The sequence below is a fragment of the Phalangium opilio genome, unplaced genomic scaffold (assembly GCF_054372755.1).
Source record: "Phalangium opilio isolate 3A_F unplaced genomic scaffold, DU_Popi_V2 ptg000024l_1, whole genome shotgun sequence".
NCBI classification, from domain to species: Eukaryota; Metazoa; Arthropoda; class Arachnida; order Opiliones; family Phalangiidae; genus Phalangium; species Phalangium opilio.
The window spans coordinates 7,212,653-7,235,711 of NW_028324155.1; the positions used below are offsets into that span (position 1 = coordinate 7,212,653).

General features: G+C 38.0%; 2 protein-coding genes across 6 annotated transcripts in view; both read left to right on the forward strand.

The window, feature by feature from the left end:
* LOC149692543 (uncharacterized) overlaps positions 1-23,059 on the forward strand; it is a 213,230-nt gene that overhangs the window by 16,357 nt on the left and 173,814 nt on the right. Inside the window, exon 1 of one of the 5 annotated variants that reach the window (XR_016382707.1) lies at positions 6,317-6,694. The exons of the other annotated variants lie outside the window; for them this stretch is intronic. The gene's annotated coding sequence lies outside the window, so the exon portion shown is untranslated. Of the gene's footprint in view, positions 1-6,316; positions 6,695-23,059 lie in introns of those variants that run through there. 5 annotated transcript variants of the gene reach the window in all.
* Positions 13,391-22,854, forward strand: LOC149692544 (uncharacterized). Its single transcript, XM_089868297.1, has 2 exons — positions 13,391-19,320; positions 20,220-22,854. The coding sequence occupies exons 1-2, from the start codon at positions 18,489-18,491 to the stop codon at positions 20,495-20,497; spliced, it is 1,110 nt and encodes a 369-aa protein (XP_089724423.1). The 5' UTR covers positions 13,391-18,488; the 3' UTR covers positions 20,498-22,854.

The window sequence follows — 23,059 nt, forward strand, 5'->3', positions numbered from 1 at the left end:
TTTTAAATTTGGTTTTCGTGTATACGTTTGTTGTTTATTAGATATTCTAACCTAAAATTTTTCGCGCGCTTTAACCTGAAGTCACGTGGTTTGTTTTCAATTTTAAATTCGCGCGCGCTCTTTGTCAAGGGTGTATGCAAAATAGCACGTGTTTAATGAATTCACTTGAAAGAACAGGCTTTTGTTTAAGAGACGATTTGTATAAAATTAACTACGCCCATTGAGATACCAAGTCACGTTTCGTATTTTCGTCGTCTGCTTTGGAAACTAAACTTAATTTTTGTCACTAAATTAAACCAGTTATTCAAGGTCTCAGTTTCAGCTGGTAATTTAAATTTCATCGAAGCCCGTTTACAGAGTCAATTAAGATTTTTTATTTTATTTTGCCCATTAACTTATGTTTTTTTATTTAAAAACTGTACACGAATAACCGCCGCATTGGAAAGGAGTGTTTCAAAATGTCTGACAAGGCATAATTAACTTAGTAGATGTAGCGAAACAGTTTTCGGGGGCTGTTTCTTTGGCTAGACTAATATCGCATTTTGAGAGCTCTTTGGTTGGCTAATTCGGATACTTTGTATCATGTCTGAGTCGCGCGAAGGATGTTTGAGGTTAAAACACCCAAACTTCCTTAAAGAAAACCGCGCTTCGTGAAACGTGAGTGCAGAGATGATGAAAATATTCAGCGCGAAACCCTTCTTTTTTACATCGTTTCAAAAGTAATTTCATTTTTGAAGAGCACGGTTATTCAGTTTGCCATGTATAATTTGCGCGTGAACAACGTGGGATTTGTGCATGTCCAGCCCAGTCTCGAGTTGTATTATATATAGTTTACGGGGAGTGTTTGAACGCCAAATGATTTTGGAATAAACTCACTCGGCATCGGTAAAGGTTGATGTTCTCTCTCGTATTTTATTTGCGAATAATGAATGGTAGGCCTTTGTTTTACTTTCATGTATTATTTTTATGAAATTGTATTATTTGATTGTTTGAATGTATAGCCAGAAGGTTAGACTATTGTTTTAGAGGTCATGAAGTATTATTGTTATTTAAGTTGACGTGTTGATCTCGAGATATTTCAAATTAGGCGCGAAAAAAGCACGTGCTTTTCAGCTTTCATTACATCTAGTTGTACAAAAACACGTGACGTATCTCATTCTCGAGACTTGGCTCGAAATATGCACGTGATTTTGAATTTAAATTTTAAAAATTAGGCTTAGTTGTAAGAATATCTATACATAAACCACCGTATTGGCTACGTATAAACTTAATATTCGTATTAATCCACAAGTCCCTGCGTAACCCCATAGGATTTTAGAAATATGAAAGTTTAATATAATTCATGAAGGCGCTGGCGATGGAACCAAGGCTTACTTGTACTTGCAGTCTGTGGGAATTTTCATACGTGTAGGCATATTTGCTCGTATGTTTATTTTATCCGTTGTTCCGTTATGCTTGGCGCTTCTTCTTCTTGTTCTTCCTTTTATTCAAAGTTTGCTTTAGTACTTATAGATTAGTTTGGCCGCAAAAGTGTACACGGTTAGACTAGCTTTGGGAAAACAATGGCAAGTTCCGCAAGATGCGATGGGGTTTAAAGGGGGAATGCTGCCGGAGGTTGGATAGGGTTTTGGTATAAGTGAGGCTAAGTAGGGCCAAACAAATGAATATTCCATTACCTCTCAACGTTTCTTTGCCTATCATTTGTCAAAAGCGATCGCCGAGGCCCGAGTCTACAGTTCCTTTGGCTCTCCCCAAAGCTCCGAGGTTTTACGTGAACAACAGCAAAATCGAGTATAACCAAGGCTTAGCGCGATATTCCCCCTTCCACCTTTACTTCCTATATAGTATAGGAAAAATAATTGACAAATAAAAGAGTTAACGGACAATAATGTTATGTTCTAATAATTTTGGTTTTAAATGGGTGGTGTGAGTATGAGAACAGGTTTTTGAAAAACAACCCTTGACTAAAGTCATTGAAACCATAATGTAAAGCCTATTGGGGTCGTGAAAACTGGGTGATTTCTTTGTCAATACAAAATACACGTTATGAACGAGCGAGAAATAGGTTCTGTACTATCAATGTTGCTCAAAATTTCATGCAAGCAATGTATTCCTTTAAGTTCATTCGCAAGTTTCGTGCACTTAGAACTTCAGAGGGAAGGAAACCTTACGTTCTTTTGAAGTGTATTTTGTCTGCGATAGGGAAGAAATCGGATTTTCCCCTCTTTTCCCTTCCCCCTCTACCATTTTCTCCCAAAAATAGCGGGAAAACAGTCGCTTATTCCCTGGCGAAGCTTCTCTCTTCCAACTTTTGTTTGCCCTTTTTCTTTATTTTATGAAAGCAAAAATGCCCACCTTTCGAATTTGGTCCTTTTCGTAAATTGCCGCGCGCCTTTTCTTGCTAGCGCATGCAGCTAGTTTCCCGCCAAAACTTCCTTTTCCATTCTTTGACAGGATATAGTTACCCCCTCCTCCCCTCCCCTACACCCCTTTAGAAGAAAACCGGAGCGATAGAAAAACCTAGCATAGACTTCATGAATTATTAATTTTTGATGGAGTTCGACAACTTTGGGAACACTCTTTGGGAAGACGGCGAAAAATTATTATGTGTCCGCGTCGAATGATTTTAGTTTGAAATGACAGCGCGTGTAATGGTAAGGTACGTTTTATATCTAGTTTATAGAGAACCCCTCAGTTTTACGCTGACGTAATTTCAAGGTGAAATTAGTGAATATAGCAACATTGTTGCAATTTTTAAAGTACCCAATTAGGTAGATTTTAAAATCGTGATTGTCTTAAGGCCTGTCCAGACTGACACATTTTGCGAGTTCGCATATTCGCTTTGCTTGTTTGCAAGATCGCGCTACTGTCCACATTGGGTTTTCGCTACTTTGCGTCCTCACCTCGCGAAGATACAAATTTCCTGCGACTAGGCCAAGAATTTCGCGCCTTCGCGAGAAAAGCACCAATCACATTGGAGAGGAAGGCTGGGAAGATTAGTTTCGTTTTTCTCTTTGGACAACGTCGATGGAGAAGGGCAGATGGCGCAATGATTGCTCAATTTTTATTGGCTCTCAGAATGGGAAGAGCAAAATTTTTGCGTGTATCTGAACAGAAGTGCAAATGTTTTTCGTGATCTTTGCGAAGATGCGAATAAACGAAGGCGCGAACACGCGAGCGCGAACTCAATGTGGACAAATCTTTACTCGAGTACTCGTTTTGTTACGGAGGTAATTATACCTTATAAAAATGGGGTATTACGATTGAATTTGCGCGCTGTTTAAATCGTTGCCTTTATATCTGCATTTATGTGCCTTAATTTTATTTTTTAAACTAAAAAACCCCTCTTAAGCTCAGGGAAAAACCACTTTAACTCAGGGAAAAACCACTTTAACTCAGGGAAAATCCTCGAAAAGTCAATATCAAATTCTGAAAATGAAAAATCTGTCCTCAGCCTATAACTGCAATTGTAGATGTTGAAAGAAACTCAAAAAATAAAGTTGATCGTCTGACAAAGGCTTTAGGGGGAAGAAAAAGTTGGCGAAGGACTTTATGGGATTAGTTAGAGTGGTTGAAAAACAGTTTTGAAACGTTTATAGTTATTCCTGGGATTTTTCGTTAAATCAGCACCGCATCTACGCCACCCTGACAACGTTTAAAAGAAAATATAAAAAACAATTGAGGAAAGTTCCTTCTTTTCTTATTTCTCTCAGACAAACATCGTAAATCACTTATAAGCTTAGAAAAGCTAAAAGGGATCAAAATTGTCACTGCCGCAAATACGTTGAATGAACGTTCTCTTTTCTTTGGTAATAACTTGATTCTAGCATTCCAGTATATTGTACTTCATCCAATACACCCCCCCCATACCCCCGTATAGGCCTTTTCCCCCAAGTACACCGCAGCATCTTAAGATTTTTGTCCTCTTCTCGGAGATGAGTTTTCTATATATTCTTTTTTCATTTATTTCTTTTGTCTTCACATCATACAGACTATAAATCAAATGGTCCTCACGCGGATGAGGGGAGAGAGAGATCATCCTCGCTTTTATTAGACGAACTAGTGATAATGATTCGTTTTTGGAGATAGAGCAAAATATGACACTTTGGAAAGTATCTATATACTTTTGATATGTTTTAAATCGGGGTTTAAAATTTCAGAGCGCGAGACATTTTTCTTATGGAGAAATTGTTGCTAAGCCTAATTTGATAGTAGGCTTAATGTATCAATCGTGTATTCGCACGAGACTTGGGGAAATTTATTGGGTGAACTTTGACCTAAAATATCACGTGACACAGATGCAATTTTTTTTAAAAAATCGGGTTTTGTCACGACAGAGACCTTAAAATGATTTTTTATTATAAGCAATTTAATTAGGGAAATGAGTTAATATCTTTAACCATGCATGCACTTTTCCAAGAATTTGGCAAGTACTTGCTCGCCAAAATACGTCTCCCCCATTTTTTTTTGGCCAAGGGGTTTTTCCAAGAAATCCAGTCTAGCTAGAACAAAAAATTGTCACACATCTTTATTCCAATCCAATCCAATCCGTGATCATTCTCATACATTTTTATACCAATTCTTGCGGTTGAATTTAAGTTAAGGACTTTAAGTGAGGTGGTAAGCAAGGCAAACTCACTAAGGCAGTTTAAGGAGCTAAGCCTTAAGGCTAAGAAGGTTTGGGGCCTAGGGGGAGGGGTATCAAGGCCTGGGATATCAAGTGCACGGAGGTTTCTCTTTAGCTATCACCCGGGATCAAACGTAATCTACTCCAATCGTTTTCAACCCGAGTCGGTTTTTTACAACCGAAATCCGTGAAATAAAGCTGGTGATTTTTTTTCTCTCTCTCGCTCTTCGACGACTAAACGCTATATAGCGGTTTTAAAAGAAAAAGAAAGAAAAATTTTGAATTTATTTAATTTTAACATGAATATTAAATTAATTAATTGTCTATAACGTAAATTAAGTTAAGTTACCCGTTAAAGAATATGGTAGAGAATAATATATTATTAATTAAAGTATTTTAGAATTTAATATTCATGGGTGAATTAAATCGTGAATGAAATGGACTGAGGAATAAGATAGGTTAGGGGTTGAACCGTCTTCGGCTTGGAAGAGGGATTTCATCCTCTATCGATCAAAGAGACGCTCGAGACGTCGTTGTCATGGTAACGCGTGGTGATCCCGCATTTTTCTCTCTCTCCTCTCTCTCTGGCATCTTCTCCGCATCTCTTGAAAGTCCCCCCTTCCCTCTTTTGCAGTTTTAAACAAATTCACTTATAATCAAAAGTTGTTTACCACGTACCATCACAAATTAAGTTCTAGTAGACAAGATGGGAATTCGAGTTTAGGGTTTAAAAAAATATACTACTAATTAGTTTTAATTACTTTATTATCAGGGAAATTATATATATATATACCCTGTTGTAAATTATGTATTGTTATTTGACCTTGAAATTTTACAGGATGGGAAAAAAAGCAATCTTATAGCTTTTTACAAAAAGAGTTGTAAAACTTTTCTTTTCTATAACTATGCCGACAAAGTTATCTTTTAAAGTGCATGGAGCTTCAGGGTGGGTTTCTATACGCCATTTTTGAACCCCATATAACTTTTAACCTTGGGAAAAGTGAGCTATATCCGTCCGTATTTACCCCGTTTTCACGGTTTTAGGCTTGCCTCTTGGCTGTAGATAAAATTCTATTATTGAGTTAGGATAATTTATGACTTCTTTTATACTGATCATTCGTAGAAAAAGATATTACAGATATCTCTGTATGTGTATATCTATGCCGAGTTGGCGGTTGCTTCTGTCCCTGCATGCATGCTTGGTTTACTCATAAACTTAGGTGGTGGTGGTGACCCTCAACCTGGTGGCGCCTATTTTAGTATACCCCTAAAAATCGCATATGGTTGCTAAAAGTGTCCCGAACACAATTTATTATATAGCCCTGGTTTTGTGAAAACGGTTCGAGAATTTTAACCCACGATATCGAATACATGTTAGGTTTAGATATCCATAACTTGTAGTTCAAATATTATTATAAGAATTTTTATTTTTTTTTAATTTATTAATTCTCTATTATTCGCCAAGGTTAATTCTAATCATTCTCGTACTCCTTGAACTGTACTGGGGTTTATTTACTTCATGTTATGAACTTCTGTTAAAATTAGCGCCCAATTTTTGGAGCATTTTAGCCAAGCTGTGTTATTATCCCATGATGTACACTTACAGCGGGCTGCTGTTATAAGCTCACGAGATTGGGGGGGGGGGAGGAGAAATTTGGCAAAATTGCTATGGCTCCCAGTACACATTTCCCAAACTGAAAAACGGTTTTATAGAAGCTCCATCGATGGACAGACATACCACAAGCGCAGCAACTCTCGCGTAAGGTTAAAAACATTTAGGGTGAATTAAAAGATACATATCTGGTTCTTCCAGAAATGAATATTTCGCTTCCCCTAAGTTTCTATGTGCTTTGCTAAAACTTAATAGTCGCGCACGTATATAAAAAAAATACTCATTATTTTTGTATCCAGTCTTCCTTATGAACGCTGCAATTTATTCTGGTAATATATTTTATTACTGCTGGGGGTCGCGACGTTTAAACCCCTCCCCCCTTCCCTCCTTTCGGTAGTGGCACTGGTATCTCGGTTTTTTCCATGCCATAATCTCGGCTGTTAAAGAGTCAACAGGTAAGCCCTTTTGCTTGATATCTTTCTAAATACGTTAAATTAAGAGTAGTTTTTATTTTTACTGGGGTTAAGGGTTATTTTAGGGGTTAATTTTGGCTAGTAGTTGAGTAGGAAACAATGGTTTTCATGCCCCGACTTCTGGGGTACCTCTATCGAAGCCGGCCGAGACCGAGGCTTAGGGAGATTTATTTTTGAGGAAGTTATTTCCCGCGCCCGCGGTATATGGGATTCGGAATCGCCGGAGAGTTTTTGTATTTTTGTAGGGTATATACCTAGGGGCTTTTGGTATTAAAATGGCGACTAGTATATGTATATGTAGATCAAAATTTATATTTATTTGATTTCAACTGTATATGTTGATGGTACTGGTTTATTGATAAGCTTCAATTTGACCACGTGATCATAGTATACACGTTTTCAAATATTCAAAACATTGATAATAGGATGAGTCAGAATGTTACGTGTGATTGCGCTAGTCTGTAAGTTGAAAAAAAATCAGTCTCATTTGAAAAATGAATTTGGAGTTCAGAAAAAATGGTTTAAAACATTTTTGTCCACCAGAAGTTGGTCAAAAACGTTTTTAAAATATCAAAACATTTAGAAAAACTCAAGGTTAGTTAGTACACTCGCTACTACTCAGTAACCTTAACCTGAACTAAACCTAACCTCAACCTAATCAAACTACACCATATTTGGCACTTAATTTTTATCTAAATTAAATTTTAAATTATAAAACTTTGATATTAAACTGCCACTGCCAAAGACGAAATTCGCAATATTTATTGATCAGCTATAGAAACTTTAAAAGTTCAAAACAATAGAAAGATATTTGATCAATAACGTCTGGTACCTTTAAGAAGCTTTTGTTGTTGTTAAATTACGTTCGTCACCAGCATGTCGTACTCTATTTTTGCCACTGTCACCATTCACCAAGTCCCCTTTTGAGTCTTCCTTGTTCCAGGAGCTTACTGTTGAAAAAAAAAAAAAATTGGAAGTTTTCTAAAAACCTATAAATCCTATAGTTATTTTTGAGCGAAGTCTTAGAGCCATAAGAAGCGTGAGCCCCAATTTTATGAGCGATGTTTCACCGTCTTCTTTCATTTGTGGCCATTGGACTAGTCCTCCTATGCCGCGGTTGACGTCCATTAAAATATGCCTGGATTTACTCCTTTGACGTTGGTAGAAAAAATAAAAAACATTTTTGAGATGCGGGCGCTCATGCGATACCAGCAAAGGCCTAAGAAAGAAGGAATTATTTTCTTCTTCCTTTTTTATCTTAGCGAATTTTCTCTGTCACCAAAAGTGGGTTTTTTTCTAATTGAAAATGGCAATACAGGATTAAAATTTCGAAATGTGTTAAAGACCTCTAACTAAAAGAGCTGCTAGTTCGCCCTTAATTCCCGGGATTATTACCGAAAAATATGATTAATTGATGAAAGGGTTTTTTTGGGATCTCCACTGATAAAGTGTTTTTAGCCTTATTAACTATCGCTTTGTTTTTGGTGGTGTAACTATACTGTATAGCGAGGTTATTTGTGGCAATTGCCATGTTGATAAAATGCCCAAGTTGTTGTGATTTTATGTATTTTCAATGATTTGTTGTTGCGTTTTTGAAATGGCGCAATTTTTAGTAAATGATCGTTAGGGATTTTTGTCACGTATCTCAAGGACTTTGTTTATGGCGCAGTATCATTGGTTACAAGTTTAAAAATGAAAAAGATAAGGAAAAGTTAAAATTTAAACACATAATGGCGTCTATTTATACATTTTCTCTAAATAGCGTCGTATAATTTACTCAAAAACATTATAATAATACATTATAATAATACATTATTTAGTATTAGTTACGAAAATTCCCTTGAATGTATGCCCATGAATTTATTAGTAAGGAAGTATAAAACTTAATAATTTCAAACTAAAACCGATTTTCTAAAAAAATTGTAACCATGAAATGTTTCCCTAAGCAAAATACTTCAATTTAAACAAAGTAATTTTCGTTGTAAAAATAATCGAATATATACATTCTCTACTCAACTCGGTTCAATTCAATTCGTACTCAAAATTCTGTCACGTGTTAATAACACGGAATTCGCCCGCGTAAAGCAAAGAATCCGCGAGCTTAGAGCTAAAGGGAAATCAAAAAGTCATTTATAAACATGTCAGACATTTCCCGATGAAAACTTTCAACTTGATTTGAAACGTTTTAAATGTACATTGTTCCTTTTCTAGTAAAAAGGGGTTGGGAAAATGATCTAGCTGAGCTTCCAGGGGGGGTTTGTTTCATTTCGGTTTGGTAAAGAAAATATAGGCCATATATATACCAAAATAGGCTTAAGGCAGCGAGCGCATCGTAGAAATCCTAGACTAGAAAAATCGCTGAAGCACATTCTTTGATGAGAAGTGACGTGGAACCCCTGCAATGTTAATGCTTTTTTTTTCATCAATCGCAAAGGGAAGGGGTGGCTTTTCTGTATATCCCTATTCGCCACCCACCCGCCCGTTGCATTAACGTTGCCAGCGCGCTTTAGTTAGGTTTTGCTCTTGCTTATTTGCATGTCTATGCCAACGCCCGAATCTCCCAGCGTGCCTGGCAAGTTCGCCTATATACTATATAGCATAGCTGCAGCGTACATACATGGCTTTCCCGATTTTATTTTTTGTTTCTTTTTGAAAAGGCGTCAAGGTTGTCATCTTTCTGTAACAGAAGAACGTCTATTAGTTGAAGTCATTCGTGAGTTTTACTTCAATTCGTGAACTTTGTTCTTACGATGTGTTTTTTCTGTTGTGTATATTATATCACAGTTTTTGAAATGCATCTATAGGTAAACATTTGAAATGTTAGCCCAAAAAACACGAAACCGTAAGGTCGTTCAAATTTGGCGCGAAAAGACACGTGCTTTTCAATTCGTTAATTTTCAAAATAGGCTTAATTCGTACAAGTTCTTCTGAAATTCGAACTCTGTAGTTGCGAATGTCTATTAGTTGTTAAAGTACGTTCCTCTTTAAGCCGAAGAAAATTCATCTAGCAATTTCATAATAATCTTTGCCTTATGTCGAAGCTGCTAAAAACGTACTTAGAAGTGTTGAACTGTATTTCTGCTTACATTACACTTCAATTCATGAACTTTAGGCCTCGGTATGTTCAAGACAAAAGGCGAGTCGAGGTGGGGGGTACGTCATCTCTGACGGAATATGTATAAGATTCGGGGAAGGAAAGGATCCAAATGTAATAGCTTTCCATGGAGGCTTGACTTTGACGTAGCTTGGCATCTTGGTTTTTTTTTTCACTCTAAAAACTAGTATGGCACCCTTACTTATATCCGTGGAAGCTTTCTTACTTAGGTCGATAAAATTTTCCTATATAAGTAACGTTACGTCTTTCTCTCACTCTCTTTCCCAACGTTAACTTTAACCCTTTTGGAAAGGGTTCTCTTTTTTTTTCAAATGGTTTCGATAGCTACTTCTCATATGCAAATCTTATGGGAGTTCCTCGGTTCCTATAGGAGTTTCCTGACGTTCCTTTTTCCAAAGGAAACGTTCTCCTCTTCCTTCTCTCTGATGTAATTAAGACTCGCAGGAAATTATGATTTTTTTTTTCTTTACCTTCGTTAGGCTTAGCAATGTTCTGCTTCACGTTATTAATATAACAAGATGGAATAGTTCCGCATGAGACTTAACTCCACGATAAGTTTCGTTATAAACTGAACTGAACTGTAGAATAGTTCTCCAGGGTTTGGAACAATATCTTTACGAACAATCGGGGAATTTTGAAATGAATAACTTCTGAACAGTATATTGTTTTGATTTCTATATACAAAAACAAAACGGAATAACAATTCTCACAAACTGCTGCAGCTTGTATTTAACTAAACACAAACGTTTATATAAAAGGGGAGGGTTTCCCCATTTCCGAAGGGCTTGTTTTTTTACCCATAATTCAATTTAGTCTATGGGTGATGTCCCAGCTTCGTATATACGAAAACGAATCTTTGTCTAGGAGAAGGACATGCGAGTTCAAAAGCATGACCGTATCTATATGTGTGTATTTTTCTATCTAATTCTCTTCTTCCCTATGGAAAAAAATACAAAAGGGTCCCATGGTTTGCCCGTTGCATAGCCTGTCTGCTTATAGGGTCTGTCTATCTCACCATCCATCCATCGAGGCATCGGACACTAGCTCAACTTGATTTTAGTCAAATATTGCGCGATAAAACCAACCATGTCAGTTAGGTTAGGTTAATCTAATCGAAGTTGCAAGTGGTCAATTGGGTTTCTGTATACTCAAAACTACGTTAGGTCCTGGGGTAATTTCGGTAAAGGAACCCACCAATATCCTCAAGCCACCAAGAAGGCATTGTAGGGATGCATTACTGTCCAAGTGTCCGACACCTCATGGGTTGAACCAATGTATACTTCATCTCTTTCATCTGGAAATAAAAAATGTGCGTGTCTCAAGCTGATCAAGCATGCGATACGTTTGGTCACTCTCGCGGACCCAACGAACGAACGTTCGTATATATTTTTTTCGGTATCCAAGTAGTACCCCCAACTAGGTCTGGATGGAGCTGGATTCAGATTGGTTGGTCCTCTTGCCATGCCATAACCGAACCGCTTCGCTTGTCTGTCAAAACTAAAATCCCTGTGCTTCTATTCTTTTGAAATGCCGGCCCAAAACAGTGTTGACACTGTGATAAATTGCTTTAACCTTCTCTATCATATACACTTTTTTCTATCTCTGCTTTTTTTCTGTCTTGGGAAAAATAACTTTAATTAAGTTTTTGTTCCACTTCGTTCCCTCGTTGGCGTATTGAGTTCAGGTCATTCTGCGGTTTAAAATTAGTTTATTTTTGCAGCTGTAACAAATATAACCAACCCATATTGAAAGGTATGGGGATTTAACGTAAAAATATGTTGTAGTAATTTTTCTCGGGCAAGGCTTAACTTGGGGGCACTTATGTACGACCAAGTTCATTAAATCAAAATGAACTCGGTAATCTCTGACCCTGTATTGAAGAAGTTAATGCGCTATAGATCCACTGTGGATATTTTTCCAATAAGAGACCCATGCTTGGGGCCTTTGGGGCACGTGACCAACACAATGCCAGCGCGCCACGACTTAGTCACGTATTAACGCGGGGTTTTTCAGAAGTCACCCGAAGTCTTTATCTCTTGGATGAATTCCAAACGAAAGTCGGACACTTTCCAAATTTTCAAATATCATTTTTTTCCCCAATATTATTTTAAAGAAAGCAATACGCTAGTACTATTTTTAATAGATGTTTATTTCAACTAAGTTTATACGAATTTGTTTATTATTGTTATTGTATACTGTACGATGTCCTACCCTACCCTTCCTTGGTCCGAAACCCACACGTTGAGTGGACATTGGCGTCGTTTTTCTGTGCATGCATGGAGACAAATACCAAACAAGAAGCCATCTATAGGTGATGTGACGCGGCTTCTTCTCCTACAGGGGTAATTCCAATGTCCTTAAACCTTTGTGTATAGCAGCTATAGCTAGGGCGCTAAAGTAGGGCTACAACTGGACCCCGCATCCCCTTGTCTCTCGTGTCTGGGTTAAGTTTCGTTGGGAGTCTTTCTCTCCTCCCATCACGCGTCCTGGCGCTTGTGTCACGAAGGGAGATTTTTAACAGGGGGTACGGTGCTGGTTCGCTTCGTCTGCACCACCAGCACCATCCGTGAGTGGGTGTACCAGGGACCGAGGGTAGGGAGAGTAGTGTCACTCTGAGATACATCGCGCGCTCTAGAATTCGATGGGGAATCTAGTTTTCAGAAATACATTACCCTAGTGAGGAGAGCCAAGCTTGGTACCATCCCTACCCTTGAGATCAATAAAGGGCGCAATTCTCCCCGCTCTCCCTGCAACTAAACCATGGATGGGCTTTGCGTCTATCTATAAACAGAAGCTAGATCGATTTTTCTTCCCTGTTACATCACCTATAACTGAAAAGTTTCTACGGATCTTCCAGGTTGATAAGTTTAACGTTGAGCTCAGGCTGATAGGTGTGAGAAACGGTATGAAAGGCACCGCTATTCCCAAAATGCATGGCGTAGAGAAATCTTTTGAAAATATGTCCTGTAATTTTTACACCGTATTGTCTGTCTAGAAAATATTGCATGATTTTCCATCCATTTGACAAAGCCATCGATTTATCTCTATATGGTTGAATTGAATCTTCAGTTTGTTTTTATCCCAAAAATGTATTTGAGGTTTGGGTTGAATTAACTTGGATGTAGGAATTCTGTAACGACAAATGTACGTGAAATTATGTTAAGAAATTTCAAGGGACGTTTGTAATGGCAAAGTTATCTAACAATTCCAATGAAAAAATTACAATTCGAGAATGTTTTTCTGAATTCTCTGGTCAAGAGTAAAAAAACACACCAAACATTTTACTTAAAGTTAATTAAAATAGTTCGTAATACTTTCCTAATTAAGTCACGTATGTCCCGATCTAAACTTAGCGCAACCCTTACCTTAGGTTCTTGTAAATCCCAATTGACCTCCTACTTGAACTAAAAACTGGAACACGTACGTCACATTTATCATTGGCTACACGTTCATATCCAATGATATGGTAAAACCCCGTATACGGTGTTCCCTTCTAAGCTTATCACCGGAACATGGATACCTGTTCCGAACGTAATTTATGGAAAATCCCTACCACTCAAACGGAAGTGTCATATAGTAAAGACGTGCAGCCGATTCTGACCCACAGGGATAGGAAGACGTAGAGAGGCAGAGAAAAAACATTCTTAAGAAAAAAGGAGGGAAAGAAAGGTTTTCTCGTCGCGTTATTATCGCACATCCTGAACGCATTGGGCCAAGCTATATAATCTTTCTCAACAATATCTCGACCCATTCTTTGGTACTGGGGTTTTTCTGGGTGCTGCATGCTACGGAGCTAGGAGGCCTCAGCCTTCGGGCGCCCAAAGATGTCAAACGTAACGCGACATCAATGCCTTTCTTTTTTCTTATCCAAAGTATGTCTATGGCGGTCGCGACGTTCTACGTACGCGTCCGTCCTCTCTCTACCCGCGCTATCACACCCTAAAAAAGCAGCTTTTGACGTTCTATACGGTTTTGAGTCGCGGGTTAGGTTATATCTATACCATAAGATTCAGGCAAGGAGTGGGGATGAAGAAGGTAAAAGTTACTATGGGTCTTACCACGTAATACAATGGGAGTGACAGCCCGTATCGGGAACACCAAGTGCAGCTATAGCCGCGCTTCTCGAAATACGTAGGGTATGGTGATAGTGTATGGTTGTAAAGCCTTAGGTGCTGTTAGGTTCCAATATCTAAAGATAAGACAGTTTTAAGGAGGGGAAATTTTAGTTCAGTGCATGAATTCGAACTGTTTAATATTTATTTTGAAGTTATGAAAATGCCACTTTTATTTTTAAGATCGTGAAAATGCCACTTGAAATTTAATTTTTGAGATTTAAATGCTTTTTTTCCAAGTGAATTTCTCCTAACAAAAAATACAATGCTAGGTTTCCTGTATATCTTTCAGTTTGTAACTCTTAATATATTGTCGTAGATGGCGCTTACTTCTCTATCGCGGTTTAAATAGGCTTTCACGCGCTTATTATTAAAATAAGTCATTTTAAAATGAATTTTACAAAAATTAAAATAAAGAAATAGAGGCAAAGATGATGGAATTTAGAATAAATCAAGGATGACTAAGTATGGAGTGACAATAATTATTTATATCAGAAAATAAGACTAAAAAGTTCTAGTAACGAAAATAAGCGCCCTGAATAATAAAAACAACGTTCTTATTTGATATTTCAAACAAATTATAAGAATTTTGGTAAAATTTAACTTTAATCCCTAAAGGTCAAGTTTTGAACCTTGAAACTTTTATTTTATAATACGAACTTGGGGGAGAATAAAAGCTTAAAGCCAGCCCATCGATCTATTATTCGTGGAAATTGGGAATTGTTAAGTGAGGTATAATTGACAGGATGATTGATCACCGTGTCAAGATGCCCTCTTCAATGCTATGATTGGTTAAAACTTATCTGCCAATAAGATTTCTCCTTCCACAGCAACACTGGCATAACGTGTACTGTACCTTTGCCCTTATGCAAATTTTTATCGTCGTCTCCTCTGAATATTTTTATATTGATTTATTTATAGATGACTTAATGATATTCTAATAGACAGAATGTCAAAACTAATATTGAACTTAAAACTCTCCTCAATTTGAAATCGTTTTACGAAAAATGTTTTTCTGAAGCTAATAATTTTTTAATAGACTGTCATAAGGCTTTTACGCGTTCGTCGTGAACCCTTCGCTTGATTAATTAGCGTGCTACAAAATTAATTAGTTGTATACACTACGTTTTAATATAATACAATAAAAATAAACAAATATTATTGTAGATACATTATCGTATTTTCCAAAACCCACGCTCTCTAGAAATGCAAAGCGACAAAGATTAATTACGATTTATGAATCTACTTAATTCCCCCATAAATATTGACTTTCATAGACTCAATTTTCTAGAAATAAATCAACTAAATCTTTCTTGTCCCTCCCCGGTCTTGTAAGATATTCTTTCTTCTTCTTGGTGTTAGTATTACGGGAATTTGAATGTCTCTATTACCTTTTCCTCACAAGTGGGTCATAACGTACGTACCTTGCCTCGGATGTTATATAAGAAGAGAAAAAAAGGTTCTATATGTACTAGGCTTTTACCCTGGGCCGTTTTCTAGTTCCTAGAATGATTCATGTTAATGGTGCCCCTAAAAGTCACTGTAAAACACGGCGTTACGTCCGCAGCCCATGCTTCACTCCGGAAAAGATTTAGCTCTCTAAGAGCCAAGAGAGGGGGGGAGATAGCTCGGAGGAAAAAAATAAAAAAAGGCAACCAATAGTTGTAGCTTTTTTCAGTCTAGGAGCGTTTAAAATATGGATTCGAGTGTTCAGATTCTCGAAAAAGCCAAGTTTCGATCTTTAACAATTTATAAAACCTGGGAAAATGTTAGGGAATTTTCCACGTAACGATAAATATTTTGAAACATTACTTACGGAAGAGTTTATTTATAAAAATACTATTTTTTTAAAGTATATATTTAAAATTCAGGCCTTTTTAACCTAAAATATCGGAAAATTCAGGGAAAACCTTTAAAATTCAGGCAATTTGAATCTTAGAAGTGTGTGGGTACCCTGTTGCAAATTCTCCTTGTTTTTAATACTATTATCCGAAGTTTCAAACCGAGATGTGATTCAAGTCCATCCTCTAATAATCCTAGATCTTCTCCGGAGAGTTCGCTATCCTAGAGTCTTCTTTAAGGTCTTCGGTTGATTCTCTGAGATTTTGAAAACGCGTAAAGCATTTACTTTGAATGGACTATAACCGAGGATAAACTAGAATTAGGCTCCATTATTTATCTGAATAGAACCCGAGTTCCTTCCATTTTGCCTTAGGCTTAGGATGTTAAGGATGAATCTGTAAAACGGTACCCATAACACGTCCTTAAACACTCGAAGAATGAGTTTATTAAAAAAAGATTTCAACTATAAAAAAAGAAGGCTCAAGGTTAAGCTAAGCTGTCAATGTAAGGTTACTTGGCTTGTTTTCGTTTTGTGTCAAAGACAACGCGGCGAGGGATAGGCGTTTGTACAAACAAGTCAAAATATTGAGTGACGTAAGCTTGCTTTGAACAATAGCTTAACGTTGACAGGATTTTTATATAAACGTGACTTAAAGTGACGTCATCATTGAATCTAGGTATAGGTGTCGTCGACAACGATGAGAGAATTATTTCCAATAAACCCCGCACGAGCTGCAAAAATTATTAGGGATGAATCACGTGGTACACACCAATTACCCCGAGCTGTAGTCCCTGGTTTTTGGGGTTCAACGCGTCTGTCTACCATGGGGGTGTAATTTTGTTTGTGATGATGCTGCTGCTATGGTACGATGCAATGTGCCACTGCCTTACGCGGATGCTAGAGGTTTGGGTTTGGGATCAACGGAGGATGCAGATTGTGGATGGCGTATATACGTATAGAGATGCGAGGATGGGGAACACGGAGAGACGGTCCGAAAAGTCGTCTCTCTCTAGCTTAACAAATACGAGGCTTGTAATTGCCCTTTTATTTATGGCGTCAAGGGATGAGATGGGGATGGGGGTATGGATAGAGGAGAGAGTAAGAGAGAAAGAGGAAAGCTTAGAGGGAAACAGGTTGCAAAACAGAGACATGGGCCAATATAAATCTTCTTTTCCATAAAAAGGGAGTTCACAGGGTTAATATTACGGACATTGGAAGACCAAGAAATGTCAGAGCAATTGGTTCAGAGGAAAAAAATACTCGGGGAAGATTGTAATTATATTTGGAAAATCAGGGAAAATTATATTTATACTTTGAAAACATCAAGTAAAATAGACGATGAATTTTATTTTAAAATATTTTTTTTAAAAATATATTACGATATAAATAAATAACATCTTCATTTAAGTATGAATAAGAATTGTATACAACAATTTTGTCGGTCCGAAATCTCAGACGAAGTCAGAGAGAGAGAGAGAGAGAGAGAGAAGGGAGAAGGGGATTTAATTCTGATCTCTCGGCACAACATCCGGTTTGCTTGGGTTGTAGTAGGGAAGCCCATTTATTATCTTCAAGTATAAGGGGTTTCGTGTGGTATAAATGGCCTAAAGGAAGAGAGAGAGGGAACGACAGCTGCCTTTATCATAGGCGCCAAATTTTGGGTGTAAAAGTGGGTATTTCATTGGTCCTTTTTATTTGTTCAGCTTTCCTGGACACAATCTACGCTGCTTAGACTTCCCATGCAGACACCACACTCACTATTCGGCTTAGCTTAACTTAGCTTAGCGTGTTCTTTAGATATAGTTTACCCCGACTTCCTTCCCAGTGCGTTTTCAAAGGGCAAAGGCCTAACAATGAAAAAAAAAAAAGCGGCCGATGTCATTTCTTCCCGCGTGCGAGTTGCTTGCTAGGTTGCTATGTTTGATTTTGATTTCGATTCCGCCAAGTTTTTTTTTTCTGATCCTGGACGACTTTTCTTTGTCCTTCCCCTGCCTTTATTCCGTCTTGTTCCCCTTTTTTTTCCGACTCTTATTTCTCGTTTCGGACACCCCTTCCCGGCAACAACGAGAGAGCGTTTGTCTAGTTTTTGATCCCCCCGCCCGCGTCCGTCCGCGCGCCAGATCGAGTCAAACCTGCCATATTTCAGAGTCTATCCAGTGAGAGGATCGACGTCAGCCTGTCGAATTTGACTGGCAAACCCGAAAAGGTTCTTCCTTCTCCGAACTTGTGACTGACAGCGGTCATCGTCGTCACGGTATTGGTCTCCCCGTGGGTCACGTGACTCTTTTTTTTTCTCCCGACACCCCCTTCTCCCCTCCCTATTGGGCTTCTTTCCTGCCCCGTTTTTCCAAGTCGCGCGTTCGTTCTAGCGTTAGGTTTTTCGCGAATTGTGTTTTTCTACCCCCATTCGTATACTACTTGCTTAATAGTATAGTATACACTCCATAGACCAGCGCGCGCGTTCGCTTCTCTAGTATACACTAGGTTTTTGCCAACCCCCCCCCCTCTCGGCTTCTCTGTCTCCATTTGCACGGAATATCATTATAAGAGTATAGAGTGGCGTCAGCGAGAGAGATCGCAGCCGTCAGCGCATGCAGGGTCGCGACGCGAAAGAAGAAAAACCTTTCCCCAAGAAGAATCGTCAGTCAAACACAAATCATTCGTCGGAAAAACGTTCCTCGAGTGGTTCGCCTCATAAACTTTATTATGAGTTCGTACTTTGGCAACGTCAACGGTAACCCGGCTAATTGGGTCGTCAATAATTGCGGTGGAACGGCTATTCAAGAAGCTCCTTATTTCGCTTATGGTCCAACGTCAACGACGTCGACGGGAGTGTACGACAGTCCTCCGCCGCCGGAAGCGTATAACCACCATCATCACGTTCATCATTTGCAAAACTTTCACCACCATCAAGGAGGTCTGTCGTTCGCGTCGGCTCATCAGCACCACCACCCCTCATCTCCTTACGTTCCTCAAGCTCACCATCATAGTTTCGGGGACAGATATTCTCCTTACGGGAGTCCGACTCCCGTTTCTAGACTCTCTTCGAACAACTCTTCGGTGGTAAATTGCAAAACGCCGCCTTACGAAGGATCGAGTCCGTTGCAATCATCAAGCGGCGGCGTTGTTGCAGCGTCATCTTACGAGTCGTTTTACTCTCCTAATGTCCCTTCGAACGCGCCAGTGCCGTTGGCTAGCCCGCCGAATTATTCCACTCGTACGGCGGGACGAATCGAAGCCAGTCCACCTCGGATCGCGTCCGTTCCCACGCCACCGCCTCTAACAGAACCCACTCTAGAGACAGCTGACTTTCCCGATTGCAAAAGTGTCGCGTTTCATCCAAACTCTCGCCTGACGAGTCTAGCACTCGCACCCGCGCCTCCAAACGCTTTCGAAAACAGTAACAGCGCCAACTCAAACATCTCCGCAACGTCCAGAAATTCTCCTCCAGCTAAATCACCCTCAAACACCGCTCAAAGTCCGTCTTTAGAAACGCAAAAAACAACTAATTTCTACCCTTGGATGAAGTCTTATACCGGTAAGTTTTTCTCTTTATTCCTTTTTTATCTCCCCGTAATAAGCCTTTTTAAATAGAGGTCCCCGAAAAAATAGCTCATTATTATTCAGAACATGCGTCCACGACTCGCTAGTCGAGCTTTTTCCCCAAGTATTCATATATGCCTACGTGCCCACGGAGAGACACACACACTTTTACCTATACATTCTTTCTCTTTCCCCAAAAACTTTCTCTTTGACGTACGCGTACGCGTACGCGTACGCGCTAGCTCGATCTCTCCGGAGGTCTCTCTTTCTATCTTATCACCACATGTATAGATATCTATATGTTCCCGGAATCACGGGGAAAAGGCACTTAAATCGCGCGCGCATGTGCGAACTGCGCTTGGCCAAAACTTTGGAAGAGAACCCCCCTGGCGCGAAAACCCGCACCATATCTCATTACTTTTCAAACCAAAGCCCGCCATTTTAATTTCTGCGCCAGATTTAATGTTGTTAGCCGCCACCAGGGCGGAGTTACCGTACAAATGAATGACTTATAACTTGATTACTTATAATATTTTACACGGATCCATCTCGTTTAATTATCATTGCACTGAAACCTGATGCGCAGTAGGCCAGATTTGCATACGCGAATGAATGAACATTGCCAATACACATAAAGAACATAAATTAACGTACGTCATGATATAGGCATACGCAAAAGTGCACGTGCAGACATTGACGTCATACAACTACCCTGTTAATTACTCCCTTCACACACTACACTTACCGAACATAAACTAACTTACTACGGTTCATAACATAGGCCTAGCACGTAGTAAGCTCATAACAAACAGACACTAGACGTAAATCCGCAACTGGTCTATATAATTTATTCAAATCTAACCAAGGTGTTCCATCAATTATTTTTCTATCTAGATTCATGTCAAGGTCAAAAAAGAACGCGTCAAACATACACTCGCATCCAAACACTAGAACTCGAGAAAGAATTCCATTTTAATCGTTACCTGACAAGAAGGAGACGAATCGAAATCGCTCATTCCCTCGGACTTACCGAAAGACAAATTAAAATATGGTTCCAAAATCGTCGAATGAAAGCGAAGAAAGAAACGAATTTGCAACCTACCGCTTCGAGTACGACGGATGACTGTTCGCCTCCACCGTCCATGTACTATCACGGAACGGACAGCAATTAAAAGATGTTGCGGAAATTTGTAAAATAGCCAATGAAGTAAACCAGAATGATGAAATACTTGATGACAATTGACAATAGAGAATTGCGTTCGAAGAATTTTCTAAATATCGCAACGTACAATTTTAGGATACTTGGCAATTGAGATTTGTACGAAGAAGAAGTACATTCCTAAACATTCATTACCAACGTCCCATTTGCAACAATCACGAGTTACAAATGATGTCCGCAACTATGATGTCCGAAGCTCTCGAATCAAAGTTCAAAAATCATCAGTTCATCAATTGCCATGCACCATTTTCAATTGGGAAACGATAAATTGTAATTAACATCAATTGAAATGATGAAGAAGATCAATTGATGATATATAAAGAAAGGGATGCACACTTGGAATTGGAATGCGTTTCCAAACAACTTCAGAGAGGAAAGAAAAGGAAGGGGGAAGCGATATCCCAAATTTCCTGACTTATCAATACTATGTACGGGAGTCGTTTTTACACGGTGGTGCTACACTATTGTACAATGAATCGGTTTCGTTATTTTATTGAACTGATGCCGCGCGTTTTTCGTACAAAACGCGTTGGTTGTTATTCGTGGACAGCTGCAAATATTCCAAAAAGCGCAAGCAGCGTCATCCGTTCCAAAGATTATTTATTGCTCTAAAAGTGTAAAGAAAAGAGATCGCTCTGCATTTTCTTCTTCGTATATATAGTTGGTGGGTAGCGAGCGAGCTCTTGGACAAAGACGGTCATCCGGGTTGACCCCGGGAACGTTTTTACGATCGTATGATTTTCGTTTCCCTTCCTTCTATATTGCAAAGGGGTTTTTACTACTAACTTGTTAAGCCTTGCTACGAATTATTTTTCTATACATCTTCGAATATTATTTATGACCTCTCTCCGCCTTGATTTCTTGACTTCCCCAACTTAAAAGTTCAGTTTTTCTTTTTTGAAATCGGACTCGCGGTGCTGGTGGTGGTGGTACATGAAGGGGTAGGACATCGTTAACCCTTAGATTGAAACACGCTTCAGTATCTCCTGAAGATTGTAAGGTAGTGGCATATCCCTCGCATGGTTTTATTTTGCATTGTTGGGGTGACTCTCTCCGATGCCCAGTTTTATGGTTTTATGATAGGAGTTTCAAATGGTTAAATTTGAACGTTTTTCTGTGTAGTCTAAAATTTTATTTACAACTGCTATTTTAAAAATTTTCCCAAATGTGAGTGAGGTGTTTTCATCTACAAGTCTTAAGTGATTTTTTTTACTTTTACTTTTTCCGAAGGGGGTAATTGGGTTAATGGTTTATTGCTTTTGAACTGCACTTTCTTTTGAATCTACCGGTTCACGCTAATTGTTTACTGCTACCCCGAATTTTAGGTTTTCTGGTTTGCTTTGTGTAGATTTTTTTCTCTTTTTTTATGGGGACTTTAGATAAAGATAGGGTTTGAAAGCGGGTATATAAAGAAATTGAAAGCTAATAGCTGTGAAGAAATAAAACTGAAAGATCAAAAAAAAAAAAATAAATAAAAGTAAATAGGATAATTAAAATGAATTACCAAAGTTTATAAATAATAAATAAAAAGGATAATTAAACGAGGACAATGATTTCAGTGCCCCTTTAGAAACATTCCAAAAAGAATAAATACACCTTTTTATTTCACCAAAAACAATCAATAGCTTTTCCACTAAAACCTTGTATAGTATTATATATATTTAAAAATTAATTTCGAAAAAGTTTTCATACATTCCACGATGATTGATTGTTTATTTGTTTATTATCGAAAGATATGATGGAAAGATGACGTCATCATCTTTCACGTGATTAAATTCAAAATCAAAATGTAAATAAACGCGGTAGATCTAGATAATAGATATGTCTTACCATATTTAGATAATTTAATGAAAAGAAAATATAATTAAAATTACAATTAAGAAAAAAATATCGCGCTAAAAACAAACCAAAACAAACGTAAATATTTTTCTATTAATAATAATTATAGAAAAATAAAAAATGAAATTTAAAAAATAATCGAACAAATTATTCGAACTAATTAATTTCAATTTGTAATTAAATCAGTATTATGGTTAAGTATTAATTTTAATTAGAAAAATTTCTACTATATATATACGTAAATATATAAACACACAAAGCCAGTAGAAATTAATTTAATTGTAATTAAATTCTAGTCCTCGCGTCTTAATTAAATAATTAATCAATTGTTAATAATAACAATTAACGTTTTGTCCCTGGCGCGTGAATTTTGTTTCCAGAGAGAGAGAGAGAAAAAAAATGTTTTCGGTTAGCCCGTGATGTTAAAACAAATAACTCGGAAAAATAAACCATTTTAATTTAATATAATAACGACTGAGAAAATTAATCTTCAATCATTTATCATATTTGTTAGAGCGGCGTTGAAATAGAAACAAACACTACAAATTTCGCTAATGACCGACAACCCTACCGTATTTCCTTGCTTTTATAGATTTCTGCTAAAACACAGTACATATATAGTCAGTCCACTTCATCCGGGAGTGTTTAGTAAGAGGCTCTGCTTTTATTTCGTACC

Coding starts and splice junctions, on each gene's coding strand:
- LOC149692544 (XM_089868297.1), top strand. CDS start 18,489: ATGAGTTCGTACTTTGGCAACGTCAACGGTAACCCGGCTAATTGGGTC. Junction 19,321..20,219: donor TTGGATGAAGTCTTATACCG/GTAAGTTTTTCT, acceptor TTTTCTATCTAG/ATTCATGTCAAGGTCAAAAA.